The sequence below is a fragment of the Callorhinchus milii genome, unplaced genomic scaffold (genome assembly GCF_018977255.1).
Source record: "Callorhinchus milii isolate IMCB2004 unplaced genomic scaffold, IMCB_Cmil_1.0 Scaffold2, whole genome shotgun sequence".
Taxonomy (NCBI): domain Eukaryota; kingdom Metazoa; phylum Chordata; class Chondrichthyes; order Chimaeriformes; family Callorhinchidae; genus Callorhinchus; species Callorhinchus milii.
Window position 1 is genome coordinate 61,047,525 of NW_024704743.1, and position 20,235 is coordinate 61,067,759.

Below are 20,235 nucleotides of genomic sequence, written 5' to 3' on the forward strand. Positions count from 1 at the left end.
GCAGGTTTCAGAAAACCATCAGACATTTCTGAAAAAACAATACATTGGTCTTTGAACAACTCATATCATTGAGAGTTAAGAACAGCTACAAGTTTATGCGGCAAAAAGCTAATTGAAAACTTCATGTACTGTTTAATTGTAAATTAAAGTAATGTTCAACTTAGGTTCAGACAATTAAAATATATCACTGAAATCACTGCAAGGATTCAGTTATTTACTGCAGTAATTTATTTTACTTTACCTGGGTGGTTTACTTCAATTTTCAGTCAGTTTGTATTTTAGCCTGATGTTTTTTGAGGACCCTTAGACAAGAGATTTAATGACTGCAATTTTAATTTTGCAGTTTTATTAGGAGGTAATCTGCAATTTACAGGAAACTCAATGTGCAGTACCTTTCTCTGTTACTATACTCTCTTTTCTCTGCCTCCTCTCCTGAAAGCAGTAACTTAAGATGAACATGTCTCCCTTATGATTCTTCATTTTTGAGCTCAGACATTGAGCGTCAACCAGTTTTTCAACTGTGTGTGCATCACAGCCAACCCTGATGTTGCCCATATCAGACATCTACACTGCTACAACCAGCAGACTCATTGATCAAGGATCTTACCAGGATTTTCTTATCCGCACAGCTTAGGATCATCTGACATGGGGTACTTGTCTACTGAGTCAAAAAATGAGCTATTGGTAGCATAAATATTTTGAATACAGTTCATACCTTTCAGAATACACTACCATTTGAGTTTTTTTTATTGCCATTTGTGATCCGCAAAGGAAATAACCACTGCCAAAGAAAAACTCATTGAAAGAACCACTTATTCCTGCAATGATATTATCTCCTTGAGAGTTAAAGTTTGCTCCAGAGGGTCGATAAACTTGACAAATATTGCTTACATGTAACTGCAAAATACTGAAGTTGGACTTGACAGGGCAAAGTTCCCAGGTTTCATTTTCCAAAAACATTCGCAGTTCTTCAAGACGTGTTCTATATAAATGCATATACAGAGGGAATATAATATAATTAGATTGTTGACATTTACACATACAATAATCTTAACAAGATTGATATTAGCAAGTGCATTAATTGTGTATTTTGTGGGCAATCCATGCTAATCTCTTGAATCAATCTATTGACAGCCCTATAGATAGATCATTTTGAGACCCATAGTCAACCTGTCAGCACATGTTAAAAGTACTCTTTTGGATGATGCAATTTCTGCATCAATTCCAGTAGTTCTCCTCTAAGATTCATACTATGAAACAACAAGCATTAGTGATAATTCTGTATCAAGCATGATTCCAAGTCCTGACATGGGTCTTGAACCTTCAGAGGCAAGAGTGCTACCAACTGAGCTAGCTAACACATGCTGACCCAAAGAAAGCCCGTCCTTTCCTGGCTCTTGGTTCTTTGTCTGATTTGAATAGTTATAATGATGCTTATTAGTTTTGTATCTGATTAAACTTTTCCTTTTTTCTCTGTGTCTCTGCTCCATCCTTTAATTAAATGGATGGAGAAAATAACTGGGTGATGAGCACTTTATGGAACCAGATGGTGGAAGGTTGTTTCCCAATGGTATCCCAGGGTTCTGCTCCAATCATCAAATATCATGGTGCTACCCACAGTCAAAGTTCATACAATTAGAATAGGAAGGGGGGAAATGTCATTCAAGTTTTTATTTTAATGAAGGAAATCAATATGGTGAATGTATGAAGGAATTTGTGCAAGATTTTGATAGACTATCCAGAAATCATTATAAACTGGCATGGCTGTGACCTGAATTTAGCATACTTGTATTCCTTGATTTATGGAATAGATTGCTACTCCAAGCTGAAAATGTTGACCGTCTCAACATTCATTGTGGAAATTGGAGGAATTTTCATTCGGGTAATATGGGTGTGGAGTGGAATCCTTTCTTCAAGAATCTTTTTATGTGCTAGCAGACAAATCTATTTTTAAAAAAAGATTTAGCAAAACACAAGGAGAAACACTGAGACAGCAGTTTCTATTTTAAACATTTGTCCAGCCAGAAAATACACAAGTTATGGGTCTGTTTTTTATCCCTGGAATAAACTGTTTTGTCTATGTTTTAGGAATGAATGACTCAAATGCTATTTGTGGGACATTGCCGTGTGCAAACTGGCTCTCATGTTCGCTCACAAAACACACAGCCACTCCACTTTATGGTATATCTTGAGAAGCAGTTTGGGATGTCCTCCTGACATGAAAAGTGCTGTATCAAATGTGAAGATTATTATATTATAATGTTCACATATAAATACAAGATGTGGGTCTTCCTGCATTGAAATGGACTATTGTTACAACATTCTCCCAAATAAGGGGTGCATACCATCATAGGAAATTTATTGTCCATCATGTGGACATCTTCCTCACCCTTAATTTCTTGTGGACAAAATTGGCACATTATTACATGAGTGCCAGCTAGATAGAAATTGTGATGCAGTCAAATTGAAAGTTGTATAAACCACACAAATCTGGTTCTCAGTTTGAATTTGTACCAGAATTCCACAATCAATTGACCCTGTAACAGTCTATTGTGAAAAGTAGTTTGATTCAATTTGAAGAAAACATGACGTTTTGATTAATATACAACCTAAGGAAAAATGGAAAACCTATTTAATTATTTAGAGAATGCATTAAAAGTATCACTGTGCATGCAATATAATATATAAATGTAATTATAAAGAGATTAAACAGAATATAACATGGAAAAGATTATGTTTATGTGAATTTCAGCTTTTGAGTTTTCAATGGAACAAACTTCAGCTAAACATTTCATTATCTTGGTGGGAAGTTGGTTCACAAAAATGAAAGAAATAACAGTTGAGCTTCCTGGACTCTTAGGAACTTAATTATGCATTCCATGAAAATGAAGAATCCATTAAAACGAGTGATTAATTTACTTATCTTAATACATTTACTGATAACTCTTATGCATCCGTAACATTCCTAACTAACATTAGCAATGTATTAGTTTATTTAGAAGGTGTAAATTAAGAAGGTTTGCCCATATTGTTCTGCAAAGTAAATTCTTATGCAGATGTAACAAACTTTACCTGTGATAGTTTTTGAAATAATTCACACTTTGTTTCCGGATAGATTCCTGTAACACCTCTGATTTACTGCCGCAAAACTCTTCACCAACTTGCATCAGTCTGGTCAATAAACAACAAATAATGATGACATTTTAAGACACACATTAAATCAAGTAACTACATCCAAATGAAACATAACTGAGCAATTTCCCTGACATCTTAGTGGCTAAATGATATTGTGATCTAACAATGAGGAGCAAAGTCTAAGAGGGGCTTTAGTTTGCCTCTTCCAGTTCCCTGGTCTCAACCACCCATTCTTGCAATCTATTTGGTGTGTTGTATCTGTCCTCAACTTGCACTTTACCAACTCCTGTCTTTACATATGTCAAACTATTTTTATGAGTTTCATTTCTCTATTCAATTAAACAACCTGTATACAGAAAAACCTCACTATAAGCTGGATACAAGTCAGCAAGGTGTAAACAAATGTCTAACTGTGTATGTGCTTTAGAAGCAGGAAGTAACTCAGCTATCACTTCTGTTACAAAGTGATGTCAGCGGCGATCTGTCAATTGGAAGATGGTCATTTATGTAGTACCAGAGCCAGGTACTTCCAGTTAAGAGTGGGTGGAGGTGGACGCAAGACAGCTATATTGAAGGACACTGTTTCTGACAACAATCCACTGAATATGGTTGGACAATGTTCCTGTGGATGTTAGGTGAGGTTAGAATCAAGCTTTGCTGTAATGGTGAATAGTAAGCTGTGTGATCTCACATCTGATCTCATATATGACGAACAGCTGCTTGGCAACTTAGCAGACAGCTAACACAGGACAAGGGGAAGGGTAAGAAATGTACAAAACAAAAGTAATCACATCTGAACTTAGAGCACAATTTGCTTCTGAATAAACTTTTAAAGTTAATTCAAATGCAGATGAAACGAATCAAAAGATATTTGATTTAATTAATGAGCACTCATTGAAGATGCCAGATAGTATAATATAAATGTTTAAAAAATATACATTGAATCTTAAACACACTTAGGATCTGGTTAAGTTGTGATTCCCAAAGGTAATGAGTTGTATGAATACAGTTACAATACCTGCTGATAATGTCCAGTACAAAAATAAAATCATCATATTTGAAGTTTGATAAATCTGTTCCAAGCAAATACGTTTTTGCTTTTAACTGGACATCCTGTAAAGCAAATGATTACAATCTTAGTTACATAAAACATCGTCTCCAGTGGGATCTAATTTCCGGTTGTGCTAATCATGTGCAAACACAAATATAAATTTCCTCATCTATATGCTTCCTCTTAGCAACGTCATCAATTGACACAGAGTTAATTTCCCCATGTATGTGGATGACATTCAAATCTACTTCACTTCTAATAATAATAATCCTTGCATTTGATATAGCACCTCATCACGTCTTTAAGACGTCTCAAAGTGCTTCACAGAATATACTGTAAAGTGAATTCCATTATTTAAGATTGAGGCAAGAACCTGTTAACTATAAATGTGTTAGGCTAACATCAGTGGTAGAGAAAATGCTATTTTTTATCAAATGTTACCAATACTCAATTAAAGATATGGAGCTATAGGACAGTATGAATTTACAACAGGCAGAGATTCACAATCTATTGGAATTCTTGTTTGTTAAAAGTTAAATCAGTGGATATCATCTACTAAGATTTTCTAGAAAATATTTTTGTAATAATAAACTTCAGGTCACCACCCTTTACTGCTCCTATATGATATTTCCATTTTCTGCACCAACCATCCTTGTAATGAAATTGTCAATTTGGTGACTATTAATGTCAATTTTTGTTCAGCGGGTGAGCAATCACCAGGAACTAGGCTGAGAATGTCCAAAATGCATTTCATGGACAAGATCCCAAGTCAATGAAGAGAAAACTTTTATCCCATCAGTGTAAGCTAGCCTCACACCAAGGTTGAATTTGTAACTGCATACAAAGGAACTGCTATTCATGACACTAATGAAGAAATTGTTGCATAACTCCAACATTCTATGAATCTAGTCAGTAATTTACTCGGAAACAATAGTTAAAATATATTTGAACAAAGCATTTTATTTTAAGTTTTCAAATGGTGTTGTAGAACAACATTTATAATAATGATCTAATGTCCCAAAAGAAATTTGAATGTTAAAAAGCCGTTTTAAATTATAATGTAAGATATTAAGCTTATCGGAAGGTCTTACTGCTGTGAAAAGGTACTTTTCGTGAGGCAGATTTTGGTGGCTACAGCGCTCCACATAATGTGTCATGATGGTAACACAGGGATGAATGATTTTGATGAACCCAGCAGTTATAACAGCAAATAACTTTCTGTACATCACAGAGCATTGAAGTTGAAAATACAAGGCGTTTAAAATTTACCATTTGTATTTGAAACTAACCATTCACTTACAAATGTAACAAACATACAAGAAATCATGAAATTGTTCATGGGCAACTTAGATAAAGTAAACGCAGCTCAACTGCACTCAAGACAGTTATGTAATAAAAGCAAACCATTATCAAATGGAGACTTGTTCCCTTCAGTAATCCTCACTTTGCAATGACTATAATTATTCAGCAGAAGTATTAAAATCAAGCTTGAAGGGATCACTTTAATCAGGTGTAATACAGGATTATGGAATGATGTCAGAGTACAGAGCTCCATAAAAGGTCAGACCAAGCAAAACAAATTACATATCTGCTTATTAGGCAGATTTATTTGCCTTCTACACAAACCTTCATTCAGGGGTTATGTGTTAACCAGAGAATGTTACACAGAAATTCATATTTTTAAAAATCACTAAATGTATGCGCAATTTGGTTTGCATTAGAAGCTGCAGTAAACAATAATTAAGGGCTTCTGTAGTCTGAACAGCATTCCCCTTCCCTCAATGAGTTGAAGAATAAACTACCTGTGGACTAGAAGTTTTTTTTAAATATAATTTACTAAAATGAAGTACAAACCTGCCAGATGCGTGAAAGGCCATGATCTAATTTCTTTTTCACGTAGCTTCGATTAAAGTTTGAATCATCTGTGGCAATCTCATTGCGGCCATCTGAAACAAACCATTAAGCCCCTGTGAAATTGCAGTTTCTTCATGTGCCACATTTGTTAAGTAGAACCTAATTTTTTCATCTGTTTTGACTCAGCTGCTGCAGCCACATAGCTGCTCGCTCAGCCCATCACAGATTTTCTCGGCACTATGTTAATGCTTTGTGAATTTTAAGAGAAAAAAAACTAATTTCATGTATGCAATTCTCACCATGTTGTGAAGGCAGCAATTACTTTAGTACCATACAAGAAAAAAGCATTTACCTCTGGCTAAATGTGTACTGGCGGGGAAACCACTGAAAACAAGATAACACTGGCTCTGTGATTCATACAAGTCAGAAAACTGCCATCTGCATTGAAACAGATGCTTCCGAACAGCAAAGCTTGTTGAGTTATTTCAGCAAAACGATGTGTGTACTGGACAGACAAAATGGCTCAATAAGGACATTGGGTTTCCGTGCTGCCCATAGCACAGAAACAGCTGTGGTCCAAGTGACAAATTACATTTTGTCCATCTGCGACCAGGGCTCCCTCTGCCTCCTCATCCTCCTTGACCTCTCTGCTGCTTTCGATACAGTTGACCACTCTATCCTCCTCCACTGCCTCTCCTCTCACCTCAACCTTCACGGTTCTGTCCTTGAATGGTTCAGATCATACCTCTCACACAGCCTCCACTTCATCTCACAAACGGTTTCTCAACAACAACAACAAGATTGCATTTATAGAGCGCCTTTCAAGTCGGAAGAACGTCCCAAGGCCCTGGACAGTTGGGTCAGGACCCGAGCAGGGGGGAAATGGTCAGGGGGAGGGAAGGGAGGGAGCGAGGAGGGGGCAGAGTCAAGAGGGGAGCTGAAGGCACGGATGAAGAGAAAGATCTTGAGACCAGCCTTGAAGGAGGAAAGGGAGGAGGCGGCGAAGACACTGGGGAATGGAGTTCCAGAGCCTAGGGGCTGAGAGGCTGAAGGCGGTTAGGGTGGGGGATGTGGGGCAGACCGGAGCCAGAGGAACGGAGGGTACGGGCAGGTACGTGGGGGGATAGTAGGTTCTCCTCTAGCCCCCGCACCGTCTTGTGCAGTGTTCCTCAGGGCTCTGCCCATGGTCCCCTCCTGCTTCCTCTTGGTGGCATCATCCGCAGACATGGGAGTCAACTTCCACATATATGCGGATGTCACCCAACTCTACCTCTCTGCCTCCACCCATGACTCCAGGACCACTGCTGTCCTGACAGAATGTCTGTCGGAAATCGAGTCCTGGATAAGAGCTAACTTTCTACAGTTGAACGTCAACAAAACTGAGGCTCTCCTGATTGGCTCCCGCCAGCGCCTCCACACCTCAGGTACTGGCAGCATCACCATCCAAGGCTGTACACTCCACCTTGCTAAGCCAGTCCAGAACCTTGGGGTCTTGTTTGGCCCACAACTATTCACGTTCCCCACCTTGCCCGCCCCACGTTTGGCGGGCCGGCCTTCAGCCACTCTGCCCCCACACTCTGGAACTCCATCCAGCAGTCCCTCCGCTTCTCCCCTCCCTCGCCTGCTTTAAGACCCATCCGAAGACCCTCCTCTTCGACTGTGCCTTCGATCACCCTCCTTCCACCCATGCCTTCACCCTCCACCCTCCCGACTCCCAGCTCAGTCCAAAACATCTATTGTCCAGCGCCTTGGGACGTCCTCCTGATTTGAAAGGTGCTATACAAATGCAATTTTGTTGTTCTTGTTGTGTACTTTAGGTTCAGTTGCACGAATGGTAAGAAAATGTGACATATTACCCCAGATCTAAGGTAAGTGCATTCAAAAAAAAATGAAGCTACATTTTATAAATTTTGTGAATTTTTTACTTGACAGGAAAATAATAATAATAATAATAATCCTTGCATTTGATATAGCGCTTTTCACGTCAGGACGACGTCCCAAAGCGCTTCACAGAACACACTGTAAAGTGAATTGACTGTATATTTGTGGGCGAACGCGGCAGCCAATTGCGCACAGCAATGTCCCACAAACAGTCGTGGATTGAAAATGACCAATTTATTATTATTTTTGGTTTTGGAGGGATTATTATTAGGCTCTGTGTGGAGTAAGGAAACTTGCCCAAGGTTTCGCCCTCTGCCTGGAATTGAACTCAGGTCTCTCGCTTGCAAAGCGAGTGCTCTAACCACTGAGCTACAGGACTCCACAAATATAGTAATCACTTGCACCAACACGGACCCACAACATATAGTCAATAAACAGTAATATAATTAAAGTAGTAATCTATTAAAAAATAGCAAGTCGAGCTATTTCACCCACAAAACGCACAATCACTCCGCTTTACAGTATATCAGCACTGCATATCAGATCAAGCACTTTGACACGTCCTTCCAATGTGAAAGGTGCTATACCAAATATAACGATTATTATTTATGCACCTATCCTATTAGCAATTACTTTTTGGGAGTGCAATAGTAAGTTTATAATACGAGACTATAATATTGAGTCTTAATATGAGGCTTGACTGAACACCTCTCTCTCACCCACCAACTAACTCATTCACATAAAATGTTTGTTTCAGGCACCTATAAGTGGCCTCAGGTGTGCCCAGACTTGAGGTATGTGGGTTACTACTTTTTTCTTCGTCAGCTGGGTGTCAGACACCTGTAGAAACCCATCAACCATGCTTAAGAATATCCAAACCAAACAGAGTTCCATACATCCCACTTCACATGGAAATTCCTGAGATATTTATTGGAATGAATTGTGAACTCTCTCCCTGGAGGTTAGCATTCTGTTTACTTAATTCCGGAGAATATTATAGTAATAACAATCCTTACATTTACTCTAGCACCTTACCATGTTGAGACGACTCAAAGCGTTTCACAGGATATGTCGCAAAGTGGATTCACTGTGTATTTTGTGGGTGAAATGCAACAGCCTACAGGCTATCAAGAGTAAAGGCTTTGGGACCCCAAGGTATGCAATGCAGCATTGCTGGAGTTTAACCAGCTAAAAACGATAGCTTCCATTGAAAGCACTGTTTTCCAAACACTTTTTTTTCACTGTTTTGAAAGCAAGCTTTCCGCTGCTTTTCCATCTAGGATGACCCTACACTTTAAGGCTTTAGTCAGTAGTTGGACACCGTTATAGAAAATGAAGCCAGGTGATGACAGATCAAGTTCCATTTGCTCTGTGGTTGAATAATCCACCAAAATTCATTATCTATCTTACACATCAATAATAATAATAATGCTTGCATTTGATATAGCGATTTTCACGTCTTCTAAACATCTCAAAACGCTTCACAGAATACACTGTAAAGTGAATTGACTGTATATTTGTGGGCGAAATACGGCAGCCTATTGCACACAGCAGCATCCCACAAACAGTCGTGGATTGAGTTACCAAATTATTTTTTTTTCTTTTTGATTATTATCAGGCGTGTGGAGTAAGGAAAGTTTTCACCCTGCCAGGAATCAAACCCAGATCTCTCGCTTGCGAGGCGAGTGCTCTAACCACTGAGCTACAGGACTCCCCACCGCTGACAGAAGATTTATTTTGGGGTGGGGCGGGGGGGGGTGAGGGTAAAGAAATAGTTCCTAAATGGGTCACATAATCTGATACTTTGTAAACCATATAGGACACATTTTGGCAAGGATTTGTGTTCATATTTAGCAATATTGATGAGTTAGACTCAAGCAAATACTTCAAAAAGCACAACAGCCAACTACATGGGGTTCAAGGCGGCATGGAAATGATCAAGTGAATTGCATTTAATGAATTCTTAGCTAGGTCGGAAAAATGAGGCAAAATACCATTAATCTTCTCTCAGGAAAGCAGAAATGTAGAACAGCTTTCAAGAACTGACACAGGAAAATAGGAATGATCAATGGTTTGAGAGAAATGTTATCCTCCAGGAATTAGGTTTAGAATCAATGTCTTTATCAATGGCTTTGTGTGAATAATTTTCAGTTAGTGGTTCTACAAGAGATTAACTTAAAACCTTCCATCACCACACTAAGCATTGCTTTTCCTTTATAGTCCTTGCATTTGATGTAGCGCCTTATCACATTATCAAAACATCTCAAAAAGCTTTGCAGGATTTACTGTAAAGTATGGTGGCTTGACAACTAATTTGCACACAATGTCCCACCGACACAAAATAGATGACCAATTTCGTCTGTAGAATTGCAGGCCTTGACATTGTGAGAAATTCCCTTCTCTTTCAGAACCGTATTATGAGATCTTTAACATCCACCTGAACCAGCAGATCGGCCCTCAGTTAAACGTGTTATTCAAAGGACTGCACCTCCCACACTCCTCCAGCATGAATTGTCATCTTAGATAATGATCTTAAAGTCCCAATTTAGGTTTGAAACTACAACCTTGACTCAGAGGTGAGAGTGGTACCAAATGAACCATCCTGACACTTTACCATGCACATCGATTACAGTAAGAATGCTGCCAATATCCCACATTGGCAACCATGCACAGAAGAAAATTAAATTACTTGTCATCTGGTCAATAGGAAAATATTCTGCCTCGTGCACAGAGAGCCCAAGAAGATCCCAGTTTCAATCCTTCATCTATGTGGGGTTACCGATCTCCACCAGTGGCAGTAGCAGGCCAACAACTGCTCTCAAACATCAGTGTTAGGCATGGGGTGGGGAAAGGAATAAAGAAAGCGTCCTAACTCTTTACTGCTATTCAGGGATCCCTGTCTTACAACCCAAAAAATGCAGGTGGTTCAGCACCAGACTCATGACTAAACGGATCAGGATTCAAATACTGGTGGGTCCACTTAGGCCTTCACAACTTCAAGATTGAGAAAGAGAAATAAATTAGAGGAGAAACAGCGAGAGTGAAAGAGCGCATCAGATTTGGAAACTCAGCTATATTAAGAGAGCAGAGAATTAGCAATCCAAAAATCGACACTGCCAGGGCTTGTCAAATTTCTGCTTACATCTCTATTTGGTTTAAACTGTTAAATACATGAATTCCTCTAGTTCCGAGCCCTTTGAAATCAACTTCCATTGCTACATTTTAAAAAAGACAGAAAAAAAGCCTGCTGTGAGCTTCAATTAATTGAATGGGCTTCAGCCATCCTGAATTTTTATTTTGCTTGTATAATCAATGTACTTCAACTGCTGTATCTACTAATCTTAACATCTGTCATACCTCAAGATGGTATCTAGGATGGATCTCCACCTTCAGCATTGTTTTTGTTTGCACACATTTTATTTCAAAGGTAAATTCTCAGGCAGGGGTTCTTCCACGAGCACTTATAGCATTTCATTAATTAACATTAAATGCTGGGCTTTGAATTGCACAAGCAAGCAAGGCTTTGTGCTTAAATAACTGGAAAGTTGAGGAGGTAATCTAAGATCTAAGAAAGATCCCAGTATTATATGTAACGTGGTTTTGCAAAGAGATCAAGCTTGCGTTCAACAGCAATAAAGCCCCATCTTCCATCAATGCTTTAAAAGTTCTGAGTTTAAACAACCGATGGTGCTAAATCTACATATTCACCAACTTCAGAATTTTCTTTCCCTTCCTCTCCTCTCCTATTTGTGTGGTTACGCAGAATTAAAAACAGATTGTAAAAAGTTTTAAGAGTGAAGTATAAAAGCATATGGCTTTTGGATAATTGACAAAGGGATGTTATGCCTGAATCTCAACAAGGATTCCATCATTTGCCTGGGAGTTTATTTTAGAAACAAGTCTGAGCACAGTCAGAGGTCAGCAACTCCTGTCAACATGATGAAGCTGTCATCTCCCCTGTAACCTTGTCTGGTTGCCACCTGGCTTTAACTCATGAGGAAAAGTTATGCTCAGTTTAATGGTGAAACATTATGCGCAAAATATTTGTCGAGGACCTTTTTAAATACTAACTAGTTCCAATTTTCAATTTTCCCTGTAAAATCTCCATTCCAGGATACACACTTAAAGGAAACATATTTGATACATGTATGACAGAAGACAAGACTCGGGAATACAAATTATGCTTAAGATGAGAAAGTATTTTAATTGTTTTCAAAATGTCAGTTGTTGAAAGCGTCGTAAGAAAGAGTTGCTGTAATTTGGTACAATCTCCATTATATTCAATTATTTTGTTAAGGTTGACGGATACATTTTTTTCCTACTGATATTACTGACTTCCTTATAGATTATTTATTTTCTGGAAAGGTAAATTTGTAGCTTTGCAATGCTGGTTCAATAACAACCCAGAGAAGCATCTTTCTTTGCTGAATATGTTCATTTGGCAAAGTCCACACAAGGATTTATACCCTGCATCCAAAGTAAACTCATACATTCTGAACTGCTGTGATCAATAACACGGATTGTAATCTTACCAAGGTTGCACTGGGATGTATTTTGGAACATAAATCTTCTCTGCCATACCGAGACTACAACAAGAATCGTCTTTACAGTCTGCCTTCCTCCCACAAGGCACAAATAAAAGCCAACTGCTATTTAAATATTGGTACTATTTTACCACATTCAAGTCACGAAGCATCTTCTGCAGAAAGTGAAAAGAAATGAAAACTATTCAATAAGAAACAGAACCATGGTAGACAATTGTAAAGCATGAATTCTATACTTCTAAAAAAAAACAGGATTATTGGGACATGGAACGCCCAACCAGAAATGGTAAAGTGGAATCTGTAAAAAGACAGATATCTGAAAAGTAAAAAATATAAAATGATATGGGGAAAAGACAAGGGAATGGGACTAAAGATAGTTCTTCTAGTGAGCCGGTGCAGGTATTTAGATCTGGTATAACTTCAGATTTTTATTGCAGTTTTTTCCAGCAACAAACCTGTTCCTTATGCAGATTTTGCCGTTATTCCCCATACTCTGAAATGTTGTTACGTTCTCACACTTTGACAATGCAGACCGCACATGACCCTAGGCTAAAAATAAACTTAATTCCTACTGGAAGGATTCCTACAATGCATGTAATATACTACCAAATTGTAAGGCTGATGAGAATTATGATACAAATCAAGCTTGTCTGGGTTTGACAAAATTAGTAAATCACAAGATCGGTTTGGATAAAGAAGGCTCTTTGGCCCATCCAACCTAATCCTTCCAGATCACTTATGCTACCATCCCCCTTACCTCCATCAAGCTGTGTTTTAAGTGTCCAGTATCCAGCTCGGTGTCAAAACCCCTTTAAGTGCTCCAAGCCGCTACCAGTGTGAAGGGTGCTACACAAAGGCAAATTGTTGTATGATGTCTGGGGACCTAAACTCAACTAATTTAGCAATATAGCCCAGCATCCTGTTTGCCTTGTTAATTGCTGCCTAACACTATTTTGACATGATGGGCGACGAGTCAACTAACACCCCTAAATCTCTTAATGTTAATTAGCAATATCTCAGATTTCACAACGTTCTCCATTCCGATTCAAATAGATTTTCATTGATAAAAATGTTTTTTTTATCAACACATTTGAGAAAAAAATTACATGAAAAATAAATTATTACATGTTGGAAATGGCATGCAGTGAGATCAAAGTTAAGCATAGAATAAATAATAATAACCTTGCATTTAGTATTGCAACTTTCATGTCTGGAGAACATTCAGAAGCACTTTACTGGATATACTGCAAAGTATATGATGGCATTCTGCAGAGTATGGCTGTGGGTTACGAGCGAATGCCCACAAGGGTGAGTAAAGGTGAGGAGGATATAAACATGCGTTTGTGGGAGGAGAAGGGAGGGGAGGGGAAGGGGGGTGGCCGGTGGCATGGTCGAAGAGGACGGACTTGAAGGAGGCTAAGGAGGGGGTGTGGCGGAGTGATTGGGGAATGGAATTCCAGAGGTTGGTGGCAGAGTGGCTGAAGGCTCTCCTGCCAATGGTGGGGCGGGTGGGTCGGGGGACGTGGAGCAGGCCGGAGCCGGCTGAGCGGAGGGAGCAATGGGTGTCTGAATTACATATTTTTACTGATACAGCAGAGGCAGCTTAGGATTGTCGAACTGTCTGCATTTTGTGTCTCCAGGTTCAAAATTTGTTATCGAAACAAGTGTTTTTTTTAAAAATTGCTAAAAAAATAAACAAAATTGTATGCAAAACATAAAAAATAAATTTTCACCAACCCTAATTATAATTAAACTCCAAAGTTTATTCAGAGACCTAATAAAACAGACAAACATAATAATAATAATCTTTGAATTTGATATAATGCCTCATCACGTCTCTGAGACATCTCAAAGCATACACTAAACACACGAACACTAAACACACAATAATGAAACTGAGACCCAATTAAACAGAATAATTAAATTGAAATTAGGAATTGCAGTATGTACCACAGGATTCATAAAATGCTATGATGTATTCAGTGAAAATATATATATATTTATATTATATAATCCATTCTTGTCCTTTTAAGATATTCCTTTCTTTCCTCCATCAGAGCATTGTAATACTATTATCTTTGACCATGATTACTTTGGGTGGTGATGGATTCTGATGATCATTCAATCCATAACTGAACTGCTAATCTTGCTTTCAACATTTAGAACTTTACTTTCTCACTGTGTAAAAATCCATGTTCCCTGACTAATTAACACTGTCAAAGGAAATTAAAATTCCAACCACGACATGTAATTTTTGATAGTATGTGCAAAACAAAAATAACTTCCATTAAATTACAGAACAACCTGTCTGCAGATAAATGCACCACCAAACTGAAAAAATCTAGATGATAAATTTCTCAACAAACCAACTGAAATTCAAATTGTCTGATTATGCAGATCAACAAAATATTTTCCTTAAAGTATAAATAGTTCCTGCCATAGGAGAATAGGATTCTCAGCTCAGTGAGCCTGTTACGATCTCACTTCTAACCATCTCAATCTAAAGATTATGTCCCTTTGTTTTGGATCTCTCTGCAAAAGTCATCCACTATCTAGCCTGTCAATTCCCTTTATTATTTTAAATATCTCAATGAGATCACCCCTAAATCTCAGACTGTTTCCAGGTGCTGAGATGCATTAATATTACTACAGTATCTTCAATTTTTCCTTCAGTATTAAAGTGCACAGGGCTCTTAGGTCCTGAATGGCTGAAGCAAATAATGTGTTTGTGATTTTTACAATGACTTTCACAAATACCTTCTTGTTCCATCTGTTTGTGCCAATTTGTCATATGGAAAAAACGCGTATGTTGAGGTCATCTGAGCAACTCGCAAGCACAAGCTTCCATGAGCTAAGTTCATCCACTACCTCAATGATTTGCCTAACTGTGCCTGAGTGAGAGAAACCCTGGCTCAGACTTCACAGAATGTGAAGAGAACTGTGGCCTGATTTTATCATAACTAAGGGAAGTACAAGAGAGTAGGAGGAAGACAGAGTCTTAGCAATTTATGTGATTGTTGTTATATAAAAAGTGAAACTTTAGAAGGTGACGGTTACATATGTACATGTTGTTGTGACAGACCATGATAATGCTCCTACGCATTGCCAAAAATAGTGGGATGCACATTGGGTCGTTCTGGGTCTCCAACAAAGTAATTTCCTGACCTTGGCTTTGCTGCTGGTGGATGTTCTATGTCAGGGAATGTTCCAAATGGAAATCAGGAGGTTCCCCCTAGAGTCATCCCCGCCTGCCCTCATTAGCAGGTAAATACGAATTTGCCAAGCAAAAGAAAACCAAGATCCATCCGGTTCACCTTCCACCATCCTGATGTTTGCATGTCATGTCCCAAACTATATATTGTATCCCATAAGAACATAAGAATTTGCCGTGCAAATGCCATGTAAAGCAAGAGGGAGAGTGAAAATGAGAAAGAAAAAAGGAAAGGATGAAGAGAGATTAAGTATTCAAAATCCGATGTATACCCCAAATCTGATTTACATTCGTCTTGTGGGGGAGGGGGTGGGAGTTGCTAGAAGAAACCAACTGGACTCAATTTGTTCTCTTGCCACATCATAGAAGATTAAGAACCCATTTTCTCCTGCTCCACAGCTATTGCATTTAAATGTATGACAAAAAGCCATTAAATGTATTGTTGAATACTAACTTAAACAAAAAAAATGCATTTTCTGGGAAGATATGGACATTAAAAATTTAGTTACAGAGAAGTGTTAATTTTCTACATAGCCAGTTTTAAAAAGAAGTTTATTTCAGATATAACTATTACAATAAAAAGCTGGATTGATTAGTGTACTCATTGCAGTATTTACTACTTTACAACTAATATTAACAAAAATGCACTTCAGCAATCGTGAGCTTTGACTCACTTTACCTCAAACATGTTGTAGATGTATTTGGACAGCATCTATATTACACAGTATCAATCTTTTTACCAAAGACCTCAGAGAGCGAGAAAGAGAGAGTGTATGCAAGGGATTTTACACAAGGGCTAGCAAAACATAAACATACTCTCCCAAACGTGTTGCAATCTTAAGACGCTCTCATGATTTCCATACCATATATTAAACCGTCAAAGCTCCACGCATCATTACAGAATCAGTTTCTTTTGTTGGCAATGAAATGTAAATTTTGGTCAAATGATATTAGCCTCAGGGCTACTGGCATTTTCACATGTAGGATATGTCTGCAGAACCAATTTAACATAAAATTTCAATTCTGCTAACTTATATTAAATAAAAAAAGTCCTTAACCCGACTTTACATATGAATGCACCTCATTAGTCGTATTTTCATATTAAATCTTGCAGCAGCTAAGTAAAAACTTTAAGAGTAGTAAGGCATTAAAGATCCTCCATTTTCGGATAACAAGAATACATTGCAGTTTTAACACTGACTGGTTTCGCCACAAAACTAATTCTGAATCAGGAACAGATAACAATATTTGCTGGAGAAAGTTGCAACTTATATCTATCTTATATATTGACTTTTTTAAAAAAATGCAAGACATTTCATACAAACACACCTAATCTTTGGTAATAACATAATTTGTAAAGGAAGGATAAACTGCAAAGGTAAGGCAGGTTTGAATCTGATCCACAGTTAATGGACTGAAAGACTCTCTGGTTGTAATGGTTTCAAGCATTGTTTGCAGTCTCGATCAGCATTTAAGCATTTCAGGTCGTAGTGCTCACATGCCCCCAGATCACAGAACTGTCCATAATTCACAACTAATCCATATTCATTTAGCAATCAATAAATGATAAATCTGCTAAATACAAATGGTGCAGCGCGAGACCTCATCTGCTTTGCTTAAGGAGAATGTTTGTATATTCATGGCATGGTACAACTTAACCCCAGGTTTATTACAACTATGTTCACAATTTATATGCAGACATCAAACGATTTTAAAAATTAAAATCAATCAATCTAGTATGACAAGAGGGAGGTAGTAAGTTAGTATCTTAAATAAAACATAACAATGTGCTTTACTTACAGAGGTCACAACTCTGTGCTCATGAATGGTTCTGTTGTTCTCAATAAAAGGATGGGTATCTGCAAGTACAGTATTATGGTTCTGCAAGGATAAAGAAGGGACCCTCAAGCTATTGATTGGAAGATGCAATTGACTTGATCTAGGGATTGTGGTGGACATTTTTATTATTTAATGTGTCCAATTATATTTCTAATCCACCCCCATCTCCCCCACACCATCCAACCAGTGTATCCTCCACACCTGGTCTGGGCAAATCTTGCTATGGAGCAGTTCCACAAAGCGGATTACCATCCCCACTCAAGTAGCCATTGTTCATGTGTGGGTGTTGGCAGTAAGTATTAGACGGCCACTTGTAGAAGGCATCTAGGACCAAGCTGTGAGGTAAATTTGTACCAAAAAGGGGAAGCAGTTACAGGGAGGGATGGTGGCCTTCACTGATTTGCTTAGCACCCTGAAGGGTCTACCTTGATTGGAAATGCTGAGGTGTGCCGAGGTATATCCTCCTTGGGGGGTGGGAGAGGAAAGTAAGTGGTGTCTCTTTGGAGCTGAGCTAGCTCCAAGGTGACATGTTTGTTGGAAACAAGTCAATTCTACACAGCAGTTTTGCAACTCGACAGTCAGTTGGGTCTGCAGTACTCCAGAGCATTGCCAATGACATACCAAGCTCATCAGTAGGGCTTGGAAGGGCAAATCAGTCACCAGGAACAGGGATTCTTCCGAATCAGCTCTTGTTCAGCCTGCAAACTAGCACATAGGGTGGTCCCAGATAGGCAAGTAGCAAGAAGCCTAATTGGCAGTGCTCTCGAAGGTAACCTATGCATTTTTTTCTGATCAAACTGCAACATTACCACAAAACACACTTTGGAGTTCCCATGCCCTTGCTCTTGCCAACCTGCACCTACTCCTCTCCGGAATTAGGTAAGCAGGATGCGTCCTTCCAGGGAGACAGTGAGCATTGCATTCCAGACGTATGGAAATTTCCTTATTTAGGTGGTGTGCGTACGTATGTGGAACTCTCAGTCTGATTTGCATACTCTTAAGCATGGCGATTGGCTTCAGCATGTGTCACACGTCAGTTAACCAGAAAAAAAATCGGAATCAAAGGAAAAGGAATCATTGATATTGGAGAAGAGCTAATGATGTGGCAAAATTGGAAATAACCATAATATTTATCAATGCAAAAGGCAATATACTCACAAGTGCTTAATAGGCTCATTTTCAAAAAAGTGCCCAGAAAATGAGGTAAAATAACTAACTATTAAGCCTGGTGAAAGTCCAAAAATGAGATTAAGCTACTGACATTACAAATTACTTCTTACAGATGTTAAAACGGAACAAACAGTTCTGTGTGTGAAATTTTGAAGAAGTCTAGACACTTATGAAGCTTGTTTAAAATCTGGTGAAAAGTTGATGTTTTTGAAGTGACAGAAACAGATGTAAGAACAGACATGTGGATTGTTCTGATCATGCTCAATTTCAAAAGGAGCAGAAAATATTATGTTTGGTAAAATCCAGTTGACTTTTTAATTTATTTAGGTGACAAATTACTGTTTACAGTCATCATCCAACTGTTACAGCAGAGAACGTAGAGTACAAACATCAATTTAGTTCAGCCTTCTGCCCCCACCCTCTGGAACTCCATCCCAGGGCCCTTCCACCTCACCCCCTCCCTTGCCTCCTTCAGGGCCCTTCTCAAGACCTTTCTTTTTGACTGTGCCTTTGATAATGTTTCCTCCTCCAACCCCCTGCCCTCCACCCCTCTCTGATTCCAAACACAGGTTGGGTGCAAACCTCTCATTGTCCAGCACCTTGGGAAATCCTACCCTTAAAACTGCTCATCAATAACAGTTTTTATCTGTTTCCTTGGTTTAATCTCGTGAACATCTCATCTTTCCTGTTCACACAGATGGAAGGTCAGATACTGTGCATGACATACAGCCCTTCAAAGGAGAGTAACTAATATGTGTCCCAATGAGGTCTGAGCTCTTGTAGTTGTATAAACAATAGTTATCAAATGTTCTTTTGAAATAATGTGCTGTAACATACTTTGTGAAGCTTGATATTTTACAATGCAGTGCTATGGGTATATACAACCAAGCAAATGTAAAGAACCAGCAATCACTTTGTATATAAAACAGGAATATAATGTAAACTGAGCAATAGTACAGCACTTAGTCTGGATATACAGTAAAGGAAAGGCACTAACCTTTAACAGATTATACTATACTCCCCATTCATTGCCAAAAATGCCATATTCTGTGCAGTATGGAAGCTGACTCCACTGCGTAAAATACATTTGGCAGATGCAGCATCAAGAGTTCTACTCCATTAACTTCTTCCTCAGGTAGTCAAGGATATTCTATTAGTTTTACTGGCTAATTCCCTAAAGTATGCGAACGGCATATATTAGAACATTCTATCAATCTATCAATCCGATCTCTGTCTAGGACGAGTTAGTTTTCCCGTGTTGGGGGGGAGGAGGGGCTAAGCGGAGTCTTCCAAGGTGATATTTTGGCAACTGAATGTCACAATCGAGCCAAACCTCAATGGCAGTTTTGTCCAGTTCCTGAGGCAGGCGGGTTCGCAGTACTCAACAACAACAACAACAACAAGATTCCATTTATAAAGCGCCTTTCACGTCAGGAGGACGTCCCAAGGCGCTGCACAGTTGGGTCATGACCCGAGCAGGGGGGAAATGGTCAGGGTGAGGGAAGGGAGGGAGCGAGGAGGGGGAAGAGAGTCGAGAGGGGAGCTGAAGG

At 38.7% G+C, this 20,235-nt stretch overlaps 1 protein-coding gene across 3 annotated transcripts in view; it reads right to left on the minus strand.

Moving 5' to 3' along the window:
- vps50 (VPS50 EARP/GARPII complex subunit) overlaps positions 1-20,235 on the minus strand; it is a 123,142-nt gene that overhangs the window by 59,642 nt on the left and 43,265 nt on the right. For all 3 annotated transcript variants that reach the window (XM_042332048.1, XM_042332047.1, XM_042332049.1), the window contains 4 exons: positions 6,041-6,132; positions 4,154-4,248; positions 3,073-3,171; positions 892-982 (listed from right to left, as the gene is read on the minus strand). In XM_042332048.1, coding sequence (XP_042187982.1) covers positions 892-982; positions 3,073-3,171; positions 4,154-4,248; positions 6,041-6,132 — 377 coding nt within the window. The remainder of the gene's footprint in view (positions 1-891; positions 983-3,072; positions 3,172-4,153; positions 4,249-6,040; positions 6,133-20,235) is intronic.